The sequence below is a fragment of the Xyrauchen texanus genome, unplaced genomic scaffold, assembly GCF_025860055.1.
Source record: "Xyrauchen texanus isolate HMW12.3.18 unplaced genomic scaffold, RBS_HiC_50CHRs HiC_scaffold_690, whole genome shotgun sequence".
Lineage (NCBI taxonomy): Eukaryota > Metazoa > Chordata > Actinopteri > Cypriniformes > Catostomidae > Xyrauchen > Xyrauchen texanus.
The window spans coordinates 263-23212 of record NW_026266677.1 but is presented as its reverse complement, the minus strand read 5'-3'; the positions used below and the strand labels follow the sequence as shown (position 1 = coordinate 23212).

The following is a 22950-nucleotide window of genomic DNA, read 5'->3' as shown; positions in this document are numbered from 1 at the left end:
TACTTTCAATAAAAGAGTGATTTATTTTATTTATAAATTCATGAAATTAATGAAAAAGTATCAAATTAATACAATTATGCACACCATTGTTTTTTTTTTAAATAGGTAAAAATTTCGGTTTCGGCCCAGAATTTTCATTTCGGTGCATCCCTAGTTGTTTTAAGTGTTTTTGGATTGTTCTGCTTATGAAACATTTAAAAATGTTCTTTACAAGAAATTTCAGTAAACAAAATGCTCCAGACAACACGAGTTGTGGAAAAAAAGATGTTTTGTGGTCTAGGAGCTTTAGGTAGATTTAAATGTCTATTCCTCTGTGGCGTAAAGGAGGGCGGGGCCGGGCCGGAATGACGCACGGCGATGAGGCGAGCGAGGGATAAAGGCAATTGGAGACGGCAGTTCGAGAGAGATAGAGAACTATGGCAGCTGCCCTGTATGTGTTTATGTTTAAGTTGATCAATTAACTTTATTTATATTGTCAAGCTGATTCTCACCTCCTCCTTTCCCTTATAACCCTGTTACAACCTCACAGCCATGTTTTCATTCCTGTCAGAAATCAATGAATAAGGTCTATTCCTTTGAGAATAGCAGTGAGTTGAACTCACCGAAGTGGTCCCAGTCTTCCTGCATGTTGTGAATCTCCAGCTGGTTGCGTCCCTCAGTGAAGATGGGTTTAGGGTTCTTCTCAAAGCCGCCTGAGAGAATCCCTCCCTGCCAGGCCCGAGCATAGATCCGGCCGTCCATGTCTATCACCACTAGATAAACACAACACACGTTCATCAACAGATCACAACATGCCGAGATTGCAGTGGAACAGTAGCACTTCAGATACACTAAACCAGGCAACCAAAGGGTAAGTGAATTTTAAGAGAGAGAGAAATTAATATTCTTTGTGTTTATTATTTTATTAAAGGTGATGCATGGTATTTTTTGGATGTAAAAATACTAACATCCCAGCTTAATATACAGATAGCACATGTCCATTTCTTTCACGACATTTGATTAAGAGGATCTGATCTGGATAGCATCAGCCCCACAGCAACAGTTCACAATGGTGTGAGTTTTGGGTGGGACAATGTGTGTTGACCAATGGCAGAAAGTCGTTCTGTGTGATTCATTTGAGTAGCACGGTCCTTTTTATGGGTGATTTGGTAAAATGATTAACTCTTACACCAGGGGTCGGGAACGTGTGGCTCTTCAAATCAAGTGGCTCCCCGGGTGTCTCACCATTCACCAAACACATGATAGTTTAAAACTTTCTAGAGCCAATTTTCCTGCAGAAAGTGTGGGTGTGATTGCAAAGTTCAATGTCACCGTTTTTATTTCCTTTCTCCCGAATTTTTCCTACAGCCTACTCCTGGTGAACAAGGTTTGAAATGTGGATTTTTCATGTTGAGTATTTTGCTGATGTACCAGCCACTGTGGAAGGCGACCTGTAAGACTTCTCGGAGTGATATATTACAAGAAATTAGACACAAAGACGCACGTTTGATGAAACATGATTATATTTTGAAGAAAAGACGAGAGAAAAACCACCGATGTGCGTCTGATTTGATATGTGTGCGCAGTGAGCTGTGCTGTTCACGAGTGCAATAAAAGCGCTTCTCCAAGACACACACATTCAGAGTTCTGGGCCTCGTTTCCCAATAACTACAGATCTTAGCGCTTAAGAGCATTTTATGAACATTCCTTATTTTTTATGTGCGCCCAGGGTGTGATATAGCGCACATCACCAGCCAAATGTGACATGGCTCAATCCAGTTTGCGAGCTCCTCGTTCAAATGCAGGTATTTAATACGTGGTTAACTTTGCTCAGCTATCCGCAACAGGCGGGTGACATGTAAGACGTCTCGGAGTGAAACACGACAAAAAATGCTTTAGTCACAAAGACATGCCTGAAAAAAAAACACACTTTATTATATTTTTAAGAACAGACAAAAGAAAAGCCGTCAATGCTCATGTCTGATTCCTGTTTGTTCAGAGGCATGCAACACAAGCCTGTCTCATGGAATAAGTGCATGTTTCATTAATTTGAAAACTGTTTACAAGAATAATGTCATCTATGAGAATGCTGAAAATGATCTCCGATCATCTCGTGAGGTGCTGTGAGTTTAGTTTGCTTTATTTCCACAGAGCAGTTTGCTCTAACACACATTGTGAACACAACTCTGCAGGTTCAGTAATATATATAGCTATATTTGTATTAAAGAAACAAATATGAAAGTGATTAAATCATAAAGTAATACAAGACATGTTGAGTTTTATTTTATTTTCTATTGGCAGCATTAACTCTTTTCCCAAAATGCAATATAAACACAAACACACATTTGGCAGCATTGCTTTGGGAACACAAGGAATTTATTAGGCTTTATTATTACGATTTTAATATCTTTACATTTATAATTGTCTTTAGTTCTTAATCTGTAGGCTATTAGTAATTTTTCACCAGTTGTCATTGATGGATGCTTGCGTGATGGCAAACGGAGCCGTTGGAGACGGTAAATGCTTGGATTTGGGGAGGTGGTTATATAGAAGATTTTTTAATCACTTTGTTATTTTAATTGCTTTTTAATTTAGTTTAAAGTGCAATTTGAATTTAGAAATGTCTTTTGTTTAAGTTTTTAGTGTTTTAATAAATGTATGTCATTTTTAATGCAAAATTAATAAAGCAAAAATATTCACCGACCCTCGGCAGGGGTGTTGACGATATAATGGGATGTCACGATATTTTAAAGGCAATTATCGTTACAATACTGTTTACATATCGCCCAGCCCAAAAGGGAAGTTCAATATTTCAGGAACCATTGTTAACTGAAGTAATTTTACAGAGACCCGCACAAACACGTGTACTCAATTCCATATTGCAACATGTTACCTATTAATTGTTGCATATTTTTCTGTTTTTCAGTAGTCTATGGGCAATATAAAAAAATTATATTACTGAACAACTTTATTTTGGAAAATAGTAAATTATTGGGTTGTGCTATGGCTCTTTCAGAAAAATGCATCAACCAAATTTTTTTTAAATTGTCTCCTTATTGAAAAAAGGTTCCCGACCCCTGCCTTACACCCTAAAGCATTTTGATGGATTTCTGTTGAACCCACACCCACAAAAGTAAAGCAATCCAAACTATAGCATATGGAACCATGGTTGACTTTTATTAATCAAAGTGTCCAAAAAATCTCTGCAAACAATAATTCATGTGTTTTATTGAACATTAAAACAAAATAACTGAAACTAGGAATACAATTTGTTTTTTTTTACTTTGTTTTTTTAATATCAAATAGGTCCCATATGATCCACTTCGCCGCCTTATTCCATCACTCATCACTCTTGTGCGCAGTCTATGTATAAGCGCTCTGGTTCTATTATTGAACCCACATTGAACACATGACATGTAGAAAGGGCTGTGTATCATTAAAACATTTTCGATATCAATACAGATACCTTGAAAAAAAAAAAAAAAAAAAAAAAACGACAAACGGCGGTATTACCGCTGGTTTTATGCTAGGGTTAGGGTTAAGCCTACACAATAAAGCAAGACAGCTTGATTTCAAACTTTTAACTTTATGTTTTTATTTATTTTAACTAAAAGTTCAAATGAAACTGGAAAAAAATAAGTGCATTTAAAATGTGTTGTTCAACTTTTTGAAAGATGGTTTTACAACAGCTTCTCACAAAGAAGCTTCATCCGTGCATTCTCTACCAGTCGGGTATTTAGTTATCCAGGAAAATATGTCATGTGTGTGAATAAATTCATTTAGTTCCCTCCTTCATGATATATATATATATATACATACAATTACATGGGAAACCTCGGGGCTGAGGGATTAGTGAATATTCTTACTTTAGTGATTTTGCATTGAAAATTAAATAATTTATTTTAAAAAAAAAACTACTTAAAATCAAATACATTTCTAAATTCAAATTGCACTCCAAACTAAACAAAAATAAATAAATAAATAATAAAGTGATAAAATTATATAATATATATATATACATAAACACATTTCCATTTACCGCCATTTACCGTCAGCAAGAATCCATCTAAACATGCAGGCGGAACATTACTTCCACAAATGAAGACATGAAAACAATTAAAAATGTAAAAATAATAATTATAATGATGATAATAATCACTGAAATATAAATCATGGTTGGAGGTGTTTTTGTATTATTTGATATAGTTTGTATTATTTTACAGGCTGCAGAGTTGCGTTCACAATAAACTGTTCTGTGGCAATAAAGTGAACTGAACTCAAAGCAGCTCCTGAGCTGAGATGTCTGAGGTCATTTGCAGCACTCATAAAAAATACTAATCGGAAGTCAGAAACAAAGTGTGAGATCCTTAGATGTGTGTGTTCCACGAGACTGGACACCTCTGTATCAGTCATATATGCACATATACGGCTTTTCTGTCATCTGTACTTAATAATATAATAAAGAGTGTTTCTTCAAACGCGTGTCTTTGTGTCTACGGGCAAATTATTTGTTATATTTGATAATAATAATAATAATAATAATAATAATAATAAAATAAATTAATGGGAAAACGAGTCAAATATCGTTTTGACATGGCCAAAGGCATCAGCTATTGTTCAATCTGACCATCACTGATCCAGAGATCATCGTCTGTTTGCTCAACCCGAATGTGTATTTCTCTCTATAAATGAACAAAATGTTCAGACAGTCTCTTGCTGGTTTTTCCCACACATTCAGGATCATTAAAGCTTTTGCGGGTGTCGCAGCGGCTCGCTTCCTGTGTGCGCTTGTAAAAATTATATTTTAAAAGGCTCATTGTTATGGTTTAATATTTCTCTGTAATGTAGAACAGTGTTAGCAATGTTACTTATAACATTCTTTCTCAGCCCTGGAACTCATTTTCTGATACTAGTGTTTTTCCTTGATGCCTAACCACAGCCAATCACCGGCACTTTTAGATTTTTGCACATCTAGCATGCTACATGCTCATCACTGACGTTAACAAGATTAACCTCTTAGGTATCAAAATTGATACCGAACGACAAAACATTTTTCGATCCTCGATTGTTAAGAGGCAATTCGGTCGGTGCCTAAAATGTATCGAACTCGATACCCAGCCCTACATGTGAATTGCCCAAATATGGAATCTGACACCCTCTAAAGATCCAATGAGAACATCTGACACATCTGTGGAATGAAGGATGGTGTTTCAGTGCTCCCAGAGAACAGCGTCGCTATAGTGATCCATATTAGCGCTAGCGCCGATAGCTATCAGGACACTCTTTGAAAGAGTTTTCATGAAGTAATAAACCAAAATGAGAACAAAATGGTGTTTATCCTTTTTTTTTTTAAAGATAAATGTGGATTTCACATGCTAACACTCACTGTAGTTTGGTCTATGAATGAAACATATTTGCTCATTATATTCCACTAATCAAGACCTTTCCAAAGATATAACACATGGCTGTGTGATTAATGTTTTTTTAATGTTTTTTTTTTTTTATGATTGTTATGATTGCAAATTTGCAATTAAAAAAAATAAATAAAATTGAACAGTTCTAATTTATCAGAAAATTTAAAAGAACTATTTTAGAATTGGTCAGATCAGCTAGATTCATTACAAAGATAAGAGTCAAAGCTTTAAAACAACACCTATTTTGTGCAGATCAAGCAAGTGGCAAGTGTTGACTAATACTGTAATGTTATTTTTCCGTGATCAGCGCCCCTAGAGGGCCCGGTAATGGGTTGTTCCAGGTTTAAGAGGTTAACAAAAGAATAAATAATGGCACTAAAGACTGCTGAGCCATGTGCGTGATGGTTTCAGCTGACAGAATAATGTGTGTGTTCATCACCTGGGCTGTCAGGCTGCAGTGGCTCTGAGAGAGGTTTAGTGAGCAGGTAGAAATGCTCACATCCATGTAACGGCACCGACACTTTGACCTCACTACTCTGACCAAGCTCATACGCCCACTGAAACACATGTCAACATATCACAGGCCAATCCGAGTCATCTGAAATACTCGAAACACTGCGGGCATCTAGAGCCTGACCTGTCCAGCACAGTTGACAAAGTATTCACACTCTATGGATCCCCGGTCGGTCTCTACAGCTGTAACATGACCCTTCTTCACCAGGACATGATTCACACTTGTGTGTTCGTAAATTTGAACTCCTGATAGAGATAACACAGAAAGAAATTAATACGATCAGTAAATGAAACAAAGATCATGAACAATGCCAAAACTATAACAGCGACGTTTTGTTTTGCATCCTACCATAACTTGCTGCCGCTACAGCGAGCGCGTGATTGACATCCGGCGGCGACACGACAGCGTCTCCCGGCAGGTGAAGAGCACCAACGAGATCATGAATATTCACCAGTGGGTGGAGCCTCGCCACATCTTTGGGTTTGATGACGTTACAGTTCACACCAAGAACCCTGGAGAGAGAAGCGGCAGCAGATGAGTAAACATCACATTATATAGAGTCTAAGGCCCTGTCTCAGATACCGCTCTCAGCCCACACCATCCTATTTGTGGTCTACATGGACTGCTGTGTAACGGGCATCAGTGTGGGATTGCAAAAAGGGCCTATCAAGGACACATTGTGTCCACAGTTGATGCTTGTGAGCACCCTTTAGAATCATCTAATTTCCAATTGGACACCCTGCGGTCTTGTGGACTTCAAGACACAAATGCGCACAAAGACCAACTCAAGCGCACCGTTTGTGACAAAACATTCAGAAGGCCAATAAACATAACAAAGATCCTGACATTTCCTTTGTGGTCAAGGTTAACACTGAGAGTTCACAAACTTTCGCTTGTATTTAATGTTTAAAGTAATAATTCCCCTAAAAACTTCATCCTTTACTCTCCATTTTGTTGTTTGAAACAGTGTTAATCTTGTCAAAGAATTTGTGGCAGCATGGATGAGATTTGAGATCTTCAGCAGTTGGGAAGACTAACGTTGAATAACAACTTATATCTTGGGAGTCGCGTGGTGCTATGCCAGGGTCGGACGTGTGAAAGGCGAGCTCTGCGCGCTTTGCTAGTTTTTAAATTTTATTTGTGTCATAAACCGGTGAGATTCGATACACCCCATTTCTTAACTGTTCTATGCAGACAACATGTCAAAGAACTCAAAATCCTCTGGCTCTGGAGACATTAAAAGACACTTACGTGCTCAAGCTGATACCCCAGAAACAGCCACAGACCAGAGACTCAGTTTGGACTGTGCGGCAGGAGAAATTATGTGGCAACTGTCCAGCATGTCTGTAATGCTGACGAAGGTCCTGGCAGACTTGGAGGATCTTGCGGTAATACGTAGATTGACTATGGCCATTGAGTCGGTTACAATATTGTCGGACGTCGAGAAATGGATCGATTATTGGGAATCAGCTGCTAACATGCTAGCAACCAAAATGGACTTGGAATTTTTTTGGCGTTTTGGAAAAGTTGGAAGATCTTGAGAATCATAGCCGGCAAAACAATGTCCAAATTGTTGGAATTCCTGAGCATGAGGAAGGCCGAAATATGGTGAAAATCCTAGACGAGCTCTTCCCAAGTCTGCTCGGCATAACAGGCCATAAGATGGAAATTGAGTGAGCTCACAGAGTCCCGGCTTGGAGGTCTGCTGAGGGAGACAAGCCCTGATCAATTCTGGCAAAATTTCTGAGATCATCCAATAAAGATCTTGTGTTGCGCAAGGCAATGAGTAAAGGAAGGCTTTCTTGGAAGAACCACATCATTTTCTTGTTCCAAGAGAGAAACGTGACAGTTTCAAGGAATGCAAGAATCTCTTACATCAATGGAAGATCGATTTTGCACTGATGTTTCTGGCCAAACTGAGAATAGATACCAAGGATGGCCGCAAAGTATTTACATGTCACAACAAGCATTGTCCTATACAAAGTAATTGGATGAGTAGGTCATGGTGTGATTTTCGCGTTGCCTCCTAGTGAATTTGACTCGCTGAACATTCACTTGATTGTCTGAGGATGCTGGGCGCCTTTTTGTTTTGTTTCTTTTTGTGAATGTTTCCGCCTAGCAGCTGGAGTTTGTTCCTTTGGGACAGTTGTGGATATACTGATCGTTCTTTATGCTTATGCCTCCTATTGGATGGAGTTTGATTTTTGGAATATTTTTTTGCAGGACATTGAAAGGCTTAGGTCATCTGCTGCACTTATGAAATAGACAGCTCACTGAACATTTGTTTGACAGCCCGGGGGAGCTGGAATGCTTTTTTTTATTTAATATTATTACTATTATTTATATACATACATCCTGCCTATTGGCTGGAGTTTGTTTTATAGATTTTCTTGTTATGTAATTATGTCTCACAAAATTTGTATAGAAGCACCGGACTTGAGCAATCCGCTTGCAAAATTGTCTCGGGGGCTCTCATAGGCGTACATGGACTGTTTGAGTTTAGAGGGATGGATGCTGGTGTGCATTGATTTATTCTAGAATAGATATTTTTTAGTCCCTCATTTAATCTTTTGTTGACTGCTCAATTGGAAACATCTTAGTCTCAGATCACGCCCTGGTGAATTTGGAGGTGTGCCACATACGGAAAAAAATAAATCATATAGTTGGCGCTTTAATATATCCCTTCTGCAAAATCCTGAATTCCAACAAATATTAAAGGCTGAAATCAAAGTGTACATGGAGACCAACTGGTCCTCAGTATCCTCTGTGGACGTGGCTTGGGAGGCACTTAGGGCGTTTCTTAGGGGTCGGAACATACAGTATGCCTCTTTCATCAAAAAGTCCAAAGCACGAGAACTTGTGGAGTTGGAAGCGAATATTTAAAGTGCCGAGGATAAAGCTGAAGCACTGAATGATGTCTGATGGACTCTAGAATTGACAAGATTGAAACACAGATTAAATGACATTTTCTCGCAGAAAGTTTAATTTTGGTTATTCAGGGCAAGGCAGTCATACTTTGAGTCGGGGGACAAAGCAGGGAAGCTTTCGGCTTGATATATAAAGAAGAAAGTATTTTTCTACCATTCTCTCAGTGAAATCTGCTGATGGTGAAATTTTTACCTTGGCCATTGATATTAACAATGCTTTTAAAGAATTCTATCTTGATCTTTATAGGTCCACGTCTTTGTCTACTGATGAAGATATTAGAAACGTTGTGGAACCATTAGAACTCCCTAAACTGTCGACTGAGCAAAAAAATTATCAGTCTGATATTTAAAAATGACAAATATCCAAGCGAGTGTAAGAATTACTGTACTATTTCCCTGATCCAGCCAGATGTTAAAATATTGTCAAAAATTCTGGCCGATTGAGTAAAGTTATGACATCTCTTAAACATATAGATCAGGTGGGGTTTATTTGGGGCTGCAGCTCTTTTGATAACATTAGGCGTTTCATCAATATCATGTGGTCAGTGGCAAATGATCAGACTCTGATCGCGGCCATCTCACTTGATGCCGAAAAGGCATTTGATATGGTAGAATGGGATTATCTTTTTAAGATTTTGTAAATATACGGGTTCGGCAATACTTTTTTTGATGGATTAAATTACTTTATAGACACCCGCTAGTGGCGGTACAAACAAATAGTTTAATTTCAGATTATTTTACTCTGGATAGAGGCACCCGGCGGGGTTGCCCTCTTTCCCCATTATTGTTCTGTCTTGCCCTGGAACCATTAGGTGGTGGTGGGATGTATGGCGCATAAGCTTTTATATTTTATTATTAATTTCCGACCCTACTAGATCTATGCCTTTCCTCCACAGAATTATTAATTCCTTTTCTAAATTCTCGGGATACAGAATTAATTGGTCTTTGTCTCGGACAGTGAACTGCCCAGTAACGGCTTTTCAGCCAGGCGCCTTTCAGTGGCCCAAACAGGGCATTCAGTATTTGGGTATTTTATTCTCAGCAAATTTATGTGATTTAGTCAAGAGTTAATTTTGAACCTTTAATAAAAAAGTTTGAGCGATGTGGACAAATGGGCTTCACTACATTTATCTATGACTGGAAAGGTTAATGTTATAAAAATTAACTGTATTCCAAAATTCAACTACCTACTACGGTCTCTCCCCATTGAAGTCCACCTCTTTTATTTTAAACAATTTGATAGTATTGTTAAATACTTTATCTGGAATGGTAAATGTCCTCGGATGCATTTTAACAAGTTACACAGGCCAATTGACAAAGGTGGGATAGGTCTCCCTAAAATGTAGTTTTACAATTATGTATTAGCGCATTGGTCACTTCTGCCTGAGAGAGAGCCCCTTTACTGGCTCTTTATAGAACAGGATGTCCTTGCTCCTATCTTGCCATTGCAAAGTGTTTCTACCAAGCTGCTCGGAGAAGTAAAGAAACATCCGTTACCTTGCACATGCATTTATTGTGGACAAAAGTTTCCCTCATGTTCAATTTGGACATTTACCTGAACGTGGCTGCAAGTATTTGGTTAAACCTTAAATTGTGCATTAACAAGTGCCCTTTTTGCTGGACAGAATGGCTTGAGAAGGGAGTTGTTACGCTGGGTGACCTGTATGAAAATGGAGCATTGAGATGTTTTGACAATATTATACAGCAGTTTGGGATTCCCAGATCTCAATTCTTCAGGTACTTACAGCTGCGCCATCTACTTTGCACCATCTTTGGTGTAGTACGCAGACCCCTTAAGCAGCAGACACTATTGAGATGGTTGCTGCTTTTGGAAAGGGTCACGAGGCTTCAGTGTAAACTTGATTACTGTGACGCACTTTGGTTAACTGTTGTTTTAAATGCAATATAGACCTTTTTTTACTCATAAATCCCAAACACTCATTATACAACCCCATAGGACAATCCCGAAGGGACCCATGCCGAATTAGACTTCCAGGTTTGCCTACAAATTGATGTCACAGCTAAACAGCTCTATGGCTGCTTTCCACTTCAAATTTTCCCTCGCTAACTTCCCTCCATCTCATGGACTCAGATGTAAGTCATTGCTTACATTGCGCAAGTGCCCACTACTGGCGGAACCAGTGCAATAAGTATAACTGGAAGATCCTAAACCCTTGATCACTTGGAGCATATTGAGGGCTGATGTCATATTTTGGATTTTTGCATCTGAGAAATTGATGCAAATAAAGACTAAGGTAATTCAGTGGCTTATTTATAAATATCATGTTAAAAAAATGTCTTTAAAATGAATTGTTAGAATATCATGTTTATTCTGTTGGTTCATGTTTTTTTATCATGTCTTGTATTTTCAAATTTAGTTCCTGTTCCTGTCATGTGATTTCCTGTTCCCTCATGTGATCTTGTCATGCGTTTCGTTTTCATTGGTTCATTGTTTGATTACTTTGTTATTAGTCTTGTCTTTTCATTGGTTATAGTTCATAGTCTTGTGATTGGTTGTCTTGTTTACCTGTTACCCATGGCCTTGTATTTAAGCCCTCATGTTTGCCATTGTCTGGCGTCAGGTATTGTGCATGTAACTTTGTTGTTTTATTCAAGTCTAGTCATGTCAAGTCAAGTGTAGTTTTTGTCAATTTTAGTTAGGTCCATGTTTTTGTTTCAATCACATTTATAGTTAGGGACACTGATTACCACGTTTGAAAAATAAAACTGCACTTGGGTCATTGTCTCTGCCTGTTTCCAGCAACATTACATAGAAAGGATTAATCAAGCTTTACAAAAACAATTAGCACATAGGCTATAACTGTGTGATAAACAATCAGTTTACAGTAGCTACAAGCATTATGCTGTTAAATCTCAATATAACTTTTCTAAACTGCTTATTTGACCTCACTTCACTTCCATCATACATTAGAGTTGTGTGGGGGTGCAGTTATGAAGCACAATATGCTGTCACATAACAATCGAGTTGCATTGTGGGATATGGAGCTGCCTGAAGCGTACATCAGTGTAGGCTCGATTCCTCAGTCAAAATCGAGGGGTTGAGGGTCTGCCAACTGAAACTTCCCTCGCTCACTAAATGACGTGGAACGGACTTCCAAAATGATGGTTGGGATTACCCCAAGTAGAATTGCTTAGGAGAATAAGCGAGTGGATGTTAAAAGTGAAGTGGAACGCAGTCTATGACAGTATGCTCTGTGCATCTGGCTGAACATTTTTAATTAGCATAAATGTAACAAGATACTTTTGGCATGTAGCTAGTAGTGTAACTTGCTACTTTCTCTACAGTGTAGCTTTTAGCTTAGCTTAACTTGCTTTTCTGTAGCAGATGTTTGTAGCTTATCTAGCTAAATTTTTTAATAGTTTGCCAAACACTGGTAGTGTGAATATTCTGCTAAACATCTCCTTTTGTGTTCCATAAAAGAAAGGAATATATAGGTTTTTTTTGGCCCCAGATTCCAGAAAGGCACATTTGGTTGTTTAAAGACTATTGGTTGAGTCAGTGTTGCTGTGTCAGGCTGGACAGGACACTCAAACAAATGTTTTGATAGCACCTCCATGCTTCACTTTTAGCTGAATTCAGCCTGTAAATGGCTTTCTTGCAGTATAGTTGCACCGCATATTGAGCTTGGGATTTAAACAATACTAAAAAGACACAAATCAGCTTTAAATAACACACATAAAGCAAAAAAGTACTTACTTCAGTCTGGATGCCAGACGCTTTAAAGACAGGAAGCGATCCTGATTCTGAGCCAGACAAAGAGAGCCAGTCCGGATGAAACCTGGAAAACACACAAACATCTCAACTTCTTCTAGTATTTTAACAATGAAGCAATGATGAAATGCTCTCTCACCTGTTTTAACACCCGTCTCTGCTTCCAAACGCTCATAGAGTGCGTTTGAGTGATCGGCCATTTTACTCTCAACAGAAAGAGGTTTGGCGACACTCACTATTCCTGCACAAAACCGAGTTGTGCCTGCTCCAAGTCTACAACACACACAAACATTCCAGGCAACGGCATTTTATTAATGTTGAAGGATAGTTTCTGTGGGATGACAAATGATGTACTGACTAAATGTGCATCTATGAGATAGATGTGATTGGATGAATGAAAGGATAAATATAAAGACAGACAGACAGATAGACACAAAGCTCCTCCTTCAGCAGCAATCACTTCAACTCTCTTAACAAAACTGAAACCGTTTCAATGCTCTCGGTGTTGGTTTTAGATTCTGTAACTTGCTGAAGTATCAGAAGTGTGTGAATATCTGAGTGGCTCGAGGCTTGGTTAGATTTCATACATTTGCCATCTGAACACACGCGCACACACAAAAATTTGACTGGATATGATGAGTTTAGGCCATGCGACACAAAAGCTCAACTTGTTGTTTGCCAAATTTGACAGACCATATGAAATTAAAAAAAATAATAATAATAATAATAATAATTCAGCCACAATGCAGCACACACGCATGTACACGCAAATCCATCTTGTTACAACCAGGAATGAATTAGTGTATCCCCACTAGCAAAAAGTGTGAGCCTAAAATGAACAGTGCACAAGGTTTAATCTGCCAAATAAAAGGCAGTATAACAAATACTACCATTACGTAAAAGTAAAGGACTTAAGTATAAGTGAAATATCATTTCTTTGTTTGGATTTTGGGGTGAAATGGATGTGTTTTGGGAGATTCACCCAAGCCCTCTATGTAGACTGAACAGTGGACAGAATAAACTCATACAATACTTTTACATTTTTTAACAAATACTAATGTATTTTTTAAATTCTATAATATGCATAATGAGCAACAATATTTTCATAAATTAATTGACATATACAAAGATTCATAAATGCTGTAACATATATGTACTTGCTAATTTCACGAATAAAACCTTATTTTAAAGTGTTACAGTGTGTGTATATTTCATTTTCTATGCAGAAAATATGTAATGTACTTAAAAAAGCTTTGCACACAGCTGCATTCATCATGCAAAAGCATGTGTGTTATAGTGAGTATATGAGCGAACACTTACCTGCCCTGCTCCAGCAGAACTATCTCGGTCCAGCCCAACTTGGCCAGATGATAAGCCACAGACGTGCCTACAATGCCCCCTCCACAAATGACCACGCGGGCTTGAGCAGGCAGGGCTGCGGAGGCTGTGTCTGTGCTTAAAAAGCGCATGGATCTGAGGATGCCCAAATGATTGGGTAGCGCTCCAGTGTCACGGAACCAGTGCGGCAACAGAACCGAGGACAGTGCCCGGACACTCCACGCACCGCTGTGCATGGTTCTGACGCCTCTACACAACACAACACAACACGATCACATCAATGACATAGTACGCCTATTTGGACTGTCTGAATGTGGATGCATATGAATGTCTGAATACCACTGCAATAAATGACAAAATATGGCAAATGGCATTTGTTTGAAAAAATAAAAAAAGATAACAAGCAAACATTTCACAAAAGGATATTTGTTAGGTTTGAAATGGTAAACTAACAGATGTTGTAGTGAAAATGAATCCACTTTGTGTTTGTCAAAGTGTTGATATTGAGAAGAACTGACTTCATACATCCAGTAAAAATCACCACACCAAAATCTCCATCACAGATCACACCTGAATTGATGTTCCCCAACTTAATGACATTCACACGGTTTTGAATGTCATGCAGTCATGTATTTGGAATTTAAAATGTTTTTATGAAGACGTTATTTGCCACATATGCTGATAAAGTTACAAAGTGTATATGCATAAATGCTAAGCTAAATGAATAATACACGAAGGATGCACGAGGTTTGAGGTGCATGTTGCAACTTACATTACGATTTATTACAACAGAAGGCAACTATTGAATTATTATTAGATTTATTTTGTGCTCTGAGATATATTATGGTGTATAAATTAGCACATTAAACAAATAAGAATCTGAGAGCAACAACAACAACAACAACAACAACAACACGAACGACAGGAATAAAGTAAACTGTTAACTATTACATGCTGAATAATAACAATGATCATTATCATGACACAATTTGGAAAATATATTTAGTTAGTCTAATGTTTTATCGATCTTTTTGCTATGTAACGTTGTTTATTGGCATGTAGCCGTTAGCTTAAGGCCTGTAAGGTGATTCCTCCAGTAAAACGCGTTAATTTCACTCGTTTATATTCATGGCAGCAATCTGACTGCTACAATAAGATGCTAAAAAGAGCAGATTTATACATGATTGTAATTGTGCTGAAAGTGTAATTGAATATTTACGAACTGAGCTAACTGAGAGGTGGTGTATTGAGCTAAAGCATAGAAGTGTAAGCAAATGGTTGCAGGTTCGATTCTCACAGCCACCACCATTGTGTCCTTGATATGAAATATGTGCAGTGTAAGTCGCTTTGGATGACAGTGTCTGCCAAATACATAAAAGTAAATCATGATCGCAGGTTATAAAAGACAAACATGTAAGTTCAATATGCTGCGATCAGTGTAGAGACACATACCTGGATAAAGGCGTTATAATCGTTTAGATCTGATCAGATATATAAATATGAGTCTTCACTGCAGCTCAGCGGATCCTTTTCAAGCGTGCGCATGCGCGGAACAACTTCACAAACAGACCAGTGATTGACAGCTACGAGTCGTTACTAACTTTCCTGGAAAGTTGGTATAATCATCATTTAATATTAAGACTTCTAAGAAAAAGTATTTTTCATCTGTCTTTCTGCACAGGGGGAAATATGGACTTCTGTGGTTTTCTAATAAAGCTCAGAATTACTGCACTTACTTGAATACCTAAAATAAATATTTTTTATTTTTTCAAACTAAAATGAAAATAGACTTGTATTTGTATGTATTTATGTGGCTATATCGGAAATATACGTGTGTATTCATTAATGGTTTTCAGTCACAGCTGGCTGCTCGGGATTTTTTTTATTAATAATAGGCCTAATAACAACAACAACAATAATAATGCATAAAAATAACAAGTTTATGATAATCTTCGTAACGTAATAAATCATACAAATTTGCCATCACAAACATTTTGTTTCAATAAGATTTTTTGTTAATTTCTTCCCCCAGTGTTCCACACAACCGAGTGAGGTTTCTGATTTTTCCAGAGTAAGAAATACTATGTCGGATTTTGTGTTAAAATATTTTAACTTGGATTATTTTAAATCATTGCAAGTCATTACAGGTGTTAGTTTAAAACATTTCACTTAGAGAAAGGCAACAAATTGAGACAAACCTGAAATATTTCATCATTAATATGGATAAGGTAAAAATTGCAACATTTGCTCAGTGATTTAAATCTGCTCGATTGTTTAAAATGAATCCCTAAGTGAAAACGAGCTCATATGAATGACAGATTTAAAAATGTAGTTCAATATCTTCTGCTAACATGAGACATAATAAAGTATGATCGGTAGATGGCGGTACTGTGACCATGTGTTCAGTTCCTCCAGACCATAGGAGGCGTACTGCTAATCCGAGTGCTCTTCATAGGATTCATGCAGCATATCCGACACTAAACACGATTTAAACTTGATTTCTGGCTGTTCGTGTTTAATAAGTGAACGCCATGTCATACAATTACGTGGTCACCGCGCAGAAGCCCACAGCAGTGAACGCCTGTATTACAGGTGAGTGTGCGCGCGTGTTTGTGTTTATCTCCCGCGCGAGCGCTGCAGGCCGCGACTCAACACATCTGAGCGAAGATTAGCATTTAGAATATAATACTGATGCGATCCTATCCCATAAGTGTTCAAGACTGCACGATTTCAAAATAATCTGAATAAATCTGTTATTGTGCTGCAGTTCCGGTGTAAATATGACACAAAATGAAGTTAAATTGAACTGCTCCTCGCGTGTTTTTGTGTTTTAGTCTTAAATAAACATTACCCGAATGAGTTCATACACACATGAATTTGAAGGAAAACAAAGAATGTAAAGACGATAAACGCTGCTTGTAAACACCATGAGCTTGACACAGACAGCTGCCGTGGAATTAATGCATGTGTGTTTTTGTTTTGCATAAATTGTTTATTTACTCAGATCGACACCTGTAATATTACAGTAATAAATGCTTGCTGAATATTGTGTTCAAGTGTCAATAACGTGAGAAAAAAGGGTTATCATTTAATCTCTTTCCATGCTTCTGTAAAATCTAGTAATATCCGGGAAGTATAACATTGTGTTTCCAGTTCTGGAAAAGCCACGAAAAGTAGCAAATCTAATAAAATGTCATTACTGAAAATAGATATTCTGAGTTCTAGTTTCTAAAATAGAAATCTAACTCTTGTGGAGAGTAGAAGTGATCTTTTATCATTTATTTGCAGTAATTTGGTCAAAATAACACAATTCTGTAGCAAATCAGTTTAAATCATAGTTATTTTTAGAAATCGGTTTTCAGAGATCACATCAATAATAAAAAAGTCATATACATTCATCTGTCAAAATGGGTGGGAACCCTGGATTACTGTTTAGTTGAAGTTTAGGTCAGTGATGTGTTGAGTAACTGGTTTCATGTGAGTTTGTGATATTTACAGTGATGCTCCTTCTACATGGGCCTGTGTCACAAAGCAGGATTAAGTAGCTAGCTAGATAAGTTTAAACTTAGTGTAAGCAAACTCTGAATTTGCAGTACCAGTAAAGTGGATATGTTTTCATCGGGGTTCCTCGCCATAGTAACGCACACTATTCGGCTATCCTGCTCAGGAGCAGGTTATGTTCCCGATCAGGGAGCTTATCCAGATTCTGGACCAATCAGCTGACAGTCACTCCAATTTCAAGTGCACTTCAACAAGACAATTTTAGAAATGTACAAAATAAGCCATTTATGATCATTATTTATTGCAAGAAATATATTTTTGACAGTCTTGCATTGCATTTAAAGACACAAAGTATTTTCCCACACTGGCCATAAAATATGAATAAATACATAAACCTAAAATAATTATATAATTTCAAGTAAGATATTAATACAATATCAATAATGATCGAATTACTTTAAAATATAAAAACTTAATTACTCCACAGTGTACTGTAGACATATCAGAAAAGTGTGTACCGGTATGCCACCTAAATAGGATTGGCTGTCAGAGATGCCATGAACACACAGTATTTCACTTGAAGTTCAATAAAAGCACCGTAGCACACCAAATATGTCTTTATTGTGTCTCATCCATCTACTCATTTTCCATTTTATGATTTGATAGTGTATTAATGTCTAATAGTATTAAATTATATTAAGTTAGTAATTAGGGGTCAAGACCCGAAGCGGCGAAAGACCCCTATTGTTTTTGTTAGTTTTCTTATTCTTATTCCGCTCTTCAGTCTATGGCAGCCCATAGAATCGCTAGTGGAAAATTTATGAAATGGCACACAGATAGAGGACAGTCTGATCTGGTAACACCGCAAATTTGGCGTCTCTACCTCAAACCCTCTAGCGCCACAAACTGCCCAAATTTGCACTCACGTTTATGTTCATAACTTTTGAACTGGGAGTCCTAGAAATTAATTATTTTCCCCTCTGATTAATGGGCTCAAGACGATTCGACTGCTGTTAGGAGGTTCGAATTTTCTGAAAAACCTACTTTTTCGAACTCATCCTAGGCCGTTTGTTTGATTAGCACGAACATTGACATTCACTACAAAATATTATTCACAGAATTTTGATAAACCATACTGTTTTCGAATGGCGCTTCAACGAATTTGATGAAGAGCACGACAAAATGGACATGAGGGTATATCCCCGTGATGCTTTGGCGTATTCATACCAGACTTATTATTTGTCATAGGCACCATGACTCGAGGGTACATGTTCAGTTTTGTAACAGTGCCACCTAGTAGTCACGAGATATGAAAAAAGCAAATTTTTGCTTATAATTTTTGAAGATTTTGTCATAAAATCATCAAATTTGTCTCATTCGATTCGGTGGGGTATAGTAAGTCCAACGATATGAAAAATTCCTATGACGGCCATTTTGGACTCTATTTTACGAACAGCTTGGTGTATTGTTACGAAACTCTGTATGTGTTTTAGGCACCATGCTCTGAAGGGACTCAAAGTTTCGGGACAATGCCACCTTGTTGTCAAATTATAAAGCTATTTCTAAAAATGCTAATAGCTATTGACTACTTTTGCCTACTGTAATGAGTCTGGTCTTGATTGGTTCCGTGGTTCATGCCGATAACTATGATACCAATTATGCCATGATCGAGCAAACATCCTGTTCGGTATTTTTAAATGTTTTGAAAACCCTTCTTGACTGTTTTTCCGATTTGCATGAAAATTTCCCTTCATCTAGAGGCACTCACGACAAAAATAATTCACAGAATTTTGATAAACCATACCATTTTCGAATAGCACTTCAACAAATTCGACGAAGAATGCGCATAATTGAACTTGAGACTCTCCGCAACGCTTTGAGAGATTGGGACAAAACTTGGTACGTGTCATCACCATGAGGCCCTGGGGTTAACTGCAGTGTTTTGGTGCACTGCAGCAATGTTTCTTCTTGCTGTGTAAATGCCTTAAAATTCTTTATAATTTACTAGTGATCCTCTGTGCTGTGTGAATGTATTATAATTATTCATGATTTCTTAGTGATTATTCTTGCTAATAATTCCTGTAATTGTGTTTTGATTGATCATCTTTTTTTTTACGTCCTATTGTGCGGTTATATCTGTGTTTAAATTATCATAAAATATCATAGTTTTCATAAACATCTTCAGTGGAGAAGTAAATCTCGCTGACTCTCTCAAGAGATTTGATTCATAATGTCTAGCTCGGGATTGGCTGTTCGCTTCCTTCGTGTGAACGCACACGCGAGCTAATATTAACCTCAGGATCCAACTGTGAATTGAAAGCCTAATTGGATTTGAAGAGTTTTGTCAAACTAAAACCAATCCAGGAATCCAGAATTTGTTCGACTTTGTTTGTGATACATGGCACAGGTCACTTCACATCTGCTGAAGATCTCAATTTGCTGATCGCTAAGAACACACGTCTGGAAATTTATGTGGTGACAGCTGAAGGTCTGCGGCCAGTCAAAGAGGTCGGCATGTACGGCAAAGTCGCTGTCATGGAGCTCTTCAGACCAAAGGTGTGTGAGACGCATTCGTCAAATAGAGAAATGACATGCAAATATCTCTGCAACATGACAGTGCTATGATGTATATCGTCTCAGTAAAGTTTGTTTGGTTTATGTGAAGGGAGAGAGTAAAGATCTTCTGTTTATTCTGACCGCCAAATACAACGCCTGTATCCTGGAGTACAAACAGAACGGAGACAGCATCGACATCATCACTCGTGCTCATGGCAACGTGCAGGTGCCACAACCATAAATATTCAACTGTTCAAACTAAAGTTACTTGCTCGTATTTGTTTAGCCACTGCATTTGAGAAGTTTCATGGGAACTCCATCACTTTGTTTCTAAAAGGACCGGATCGGGCGTCCGTCCGAGACTGGCATCATCGGGATAGTGGATCCGGAGTGTCGCATGATCGGCTTGCGTCTGTACGACGGGCTGTTTAAAGTCATTCCACTGGACCGTGATAATCGTGAGCTGAAAGCCTTCAACATTCGTCTGGAGGAGCTGCAGGTCATTGATGTTCAGTTCCTGTACGGCTGCCAGGCGCCAACCGTCTGCTTCATATATCAGGTACACTTTCCATTCACGCCGCACTGAATGTGTTCCAAACAGCCTGTGATGTTTTCAGAGTTCATGTCGTCTGCTGTTGTGTAGGACCCTCAGGGTCGACACGTGAAGACGTACGAGGTGTCTCTGAGGGAGAAGGAGTTCAATAAAGGACCCTGGAAGCAAGAGAACGTAGAGGCTGAAGCTTCAATGGTCATTCCAGGTGACTAACAACTGTTCGATCTGTTTAATGCAAAAATTACAATTCTCTCATCATTATGGCAGTTACTCCTGCCATCCCAGATGTGTATGACTTTCTCATGTAGATTTTTAGAAGAACATCTCAGCTCTGTTGCTCCATACAATGCAAGTGAATGGTGACCAGAACTCAGAATATCCAAAAATGACATGAAAGCATCAGAAAAGTAATCCACAAGACTGCAGTGGTTAAATCAATGTCTTCAGAAGTTGTATAATATGTGTGGGTGAGAAACGGATCAATATTCAAGTCATTTTTTGCTATAAATTTCCATCTTTGAACAGGCCTGACTGTGTAGATTTACAGTTAAGAATTGACATACTGTAAATAATATCTACTTGCATTTCTCACCGAAACTTATCATATCACTTCTGAATACATGGATTTTTTTTGTGCGCTTTTTGGAGCTTCTAAGGTCTGATCACCATTCACTTGCATTTTTTGGACCTACAGAAAAAAAGGCGTCATTTTTGAAGGCGTGATGACAGAGTGCTGGTGGTGTAGTGGGCTAAAACACTGAACTGGTAATCAGAAGGTTGCTGGTTCGATCCCCACAGTCACCACCATTGTGTCCTTGAGTAAGGCACTTAACTCCAGGTTGCTCCGGGAGGATTGTCCCTGTAGGGGACTGTAAGTCACTTTGGATAAAAGCGTCTGCCAAATGCATAAAAAAAGAAATATGTGGAGCCAATTTGAAAGTGTAATCTCCAAAAATTCTAAATGATTTAAGTTTCTCGTAACATTTGTTTCAGGTGATTTTTGTCTGTAGTTTAATCCGTTTATTTGTTCATTTTAGTCCCAGAGCCGTTTGGTGGCGCTATAATCATTGGACAGGAGTCCATCACGTATCATAACGGAGACAAATACTTAGCCATCGCACCACCAACTATCAAGGTAAACAAGTTGACAATTTTTGAATGTTCTTTGAAAAACATCCTGTCATTTGTGTGCTAAATAAAGTATGTGTTTGTGTTGCGGTCTTTTTAGCAAAGCACCATCGTGTGTCATAACCGCGTGGATCCCAACGGCTCACGCTATCTGCTGGGTGACATGGAGGGCCGATTGTTCATGCTTCTGCTGGAGAAAGAGGAGCTCATGGACGGAGCCGTGGTGCTCAAAGACCTGCGGGTGGAGCTGTTAGGAGAGGTGTGTGTGTGTGTGTGTCCTACCAACTGAAAGTCAAGTAGTGACTTCTCAAATGCACAGTGCTGCTTCCCTTTGCATTGCTAATGATTTCTCTTCCCTTTAGCAGAGTAACCATTCTGTTTTTCTTAGTATCTGTTGATTAATTCAGATGAGATGCTGATTTGACCAGAATTCATAAGATTTGTTTTCCGATATCCCCTGACTTTTACGTGTGTGTGTGTGTGTGTGTGTGTGTGTGTGTGTGTGTGTTTGTAGACATCTATCGCAGAGTGTCTGACATATCTGGACAATGGTGTGGTGTTTGTGGGTTCCAGGCTTGGAGACTCTCAGCTAGTTAAGGTTAGTCCTCTTGCAGATTGATTCCCATTGCATTTAACCTGTGATGCTATTTGTCAAAGGCCAGAGTGATTGTGTGTTTTTGTGCAGCTGAATGTGGACAGTAATGATCAGGGCTCATATGTGGGGGTCATGGAAACCTTCACTAATCTGGGGCCGATCGTGGACATGTGTGTGGTTGATCTGGAGAGACAGGGACAAGGACAGGTGAGTTCTGTTTCCCTGTAAAATGTACATTTATTACTTATAGTAATGATGATGTTTTTGTTACGTCATGATGCGTTCATAGAAAACTGTGTTGATACAGTGATGCTGCAGTTACACAAACTTTGCAAATTATCTTGGCAATAAAACTGGATGAAATCTAATAAATACCACATGAGGCTTTAAGAGTGTGTTACTGAGATTGTTAGTCACATGTTCATTGGCACAATTTCTGACAACTTTATAAGTAGGTGCTGCTTTTAATGACTGTTGTTCCAGCAGATTTATTTTGTAAAATTGCCATTCTGCTTAAAAAAAGGTCTTAAATCGGAACAACAAGTCCTAAATTCATATGATCATGGTATTAAATATTGCATGAGGTATTGGTTTCTCGTTGAGTCTTTGTCATTTTAAAGTGAAGAGTAATTTCTGGGCACGAATAGCCACCGGACAAAATTTGTGTTCTCTAGGACAAACTGTAGCGCCACCATAAGTTCAGAAATGTACT

At 38.2% G+C, this 22950-nt stretch overlaps 2 protein-coding genes across 2 annotated transcripts; one reads left to right on the top strand and one right to left on the bottom strand.

Annotated features, from left to right (window-relative positions):
- Nucleotides 1-602: 602 nt before the first annotated feature.
- On the bottom strand, nt 603-15462 carry LOC127642555 (pyruvate dehydrogenase phosphatase regulatory subunit, mitochondrial-like; the record flags this gene model as incomplete). Its single annotated transcript, XM_052125190.1, has 8 exons — nt 15358-15462; nt 13888-14154; nt 12707-12840; nt 12553-12634; nt 6256-6419; nt 6031-6152; nt 5833-5950; nt 603-752 (listed from the first exon to the last, which is right to left on the bottom strand). Coding segments are annotated over exons 2-8 (1024 nt in total), but the record flags the coding sequence as incomplete, so codon positions are not given.
- Nucleotides 15463-16321: 859 nt separating this feature from the next.
- On the top strand, nt 16322-22445 carry LOC127642556 (DNA damage-binding protein 1-like; the record flags this gene model as incomplete). The annotated part of the gene is made up of 9 exons (XM_052125191.1): nt 16322-16497; nt 19814-19962; nt 20072-20188; nt 20300-20521; nt 20606-20720; nt 21553-21650; nt 21744-21902; nt 22158-22241; nt 22329-22445. Coding segments are annotated over exons 1-9 (1122 nt in total), but the record flags the coding sequence as incomplete, so codon positions are not given.
- Between the last annotated feature and the right edge of the window lie 505 nt (nt 22446-22950).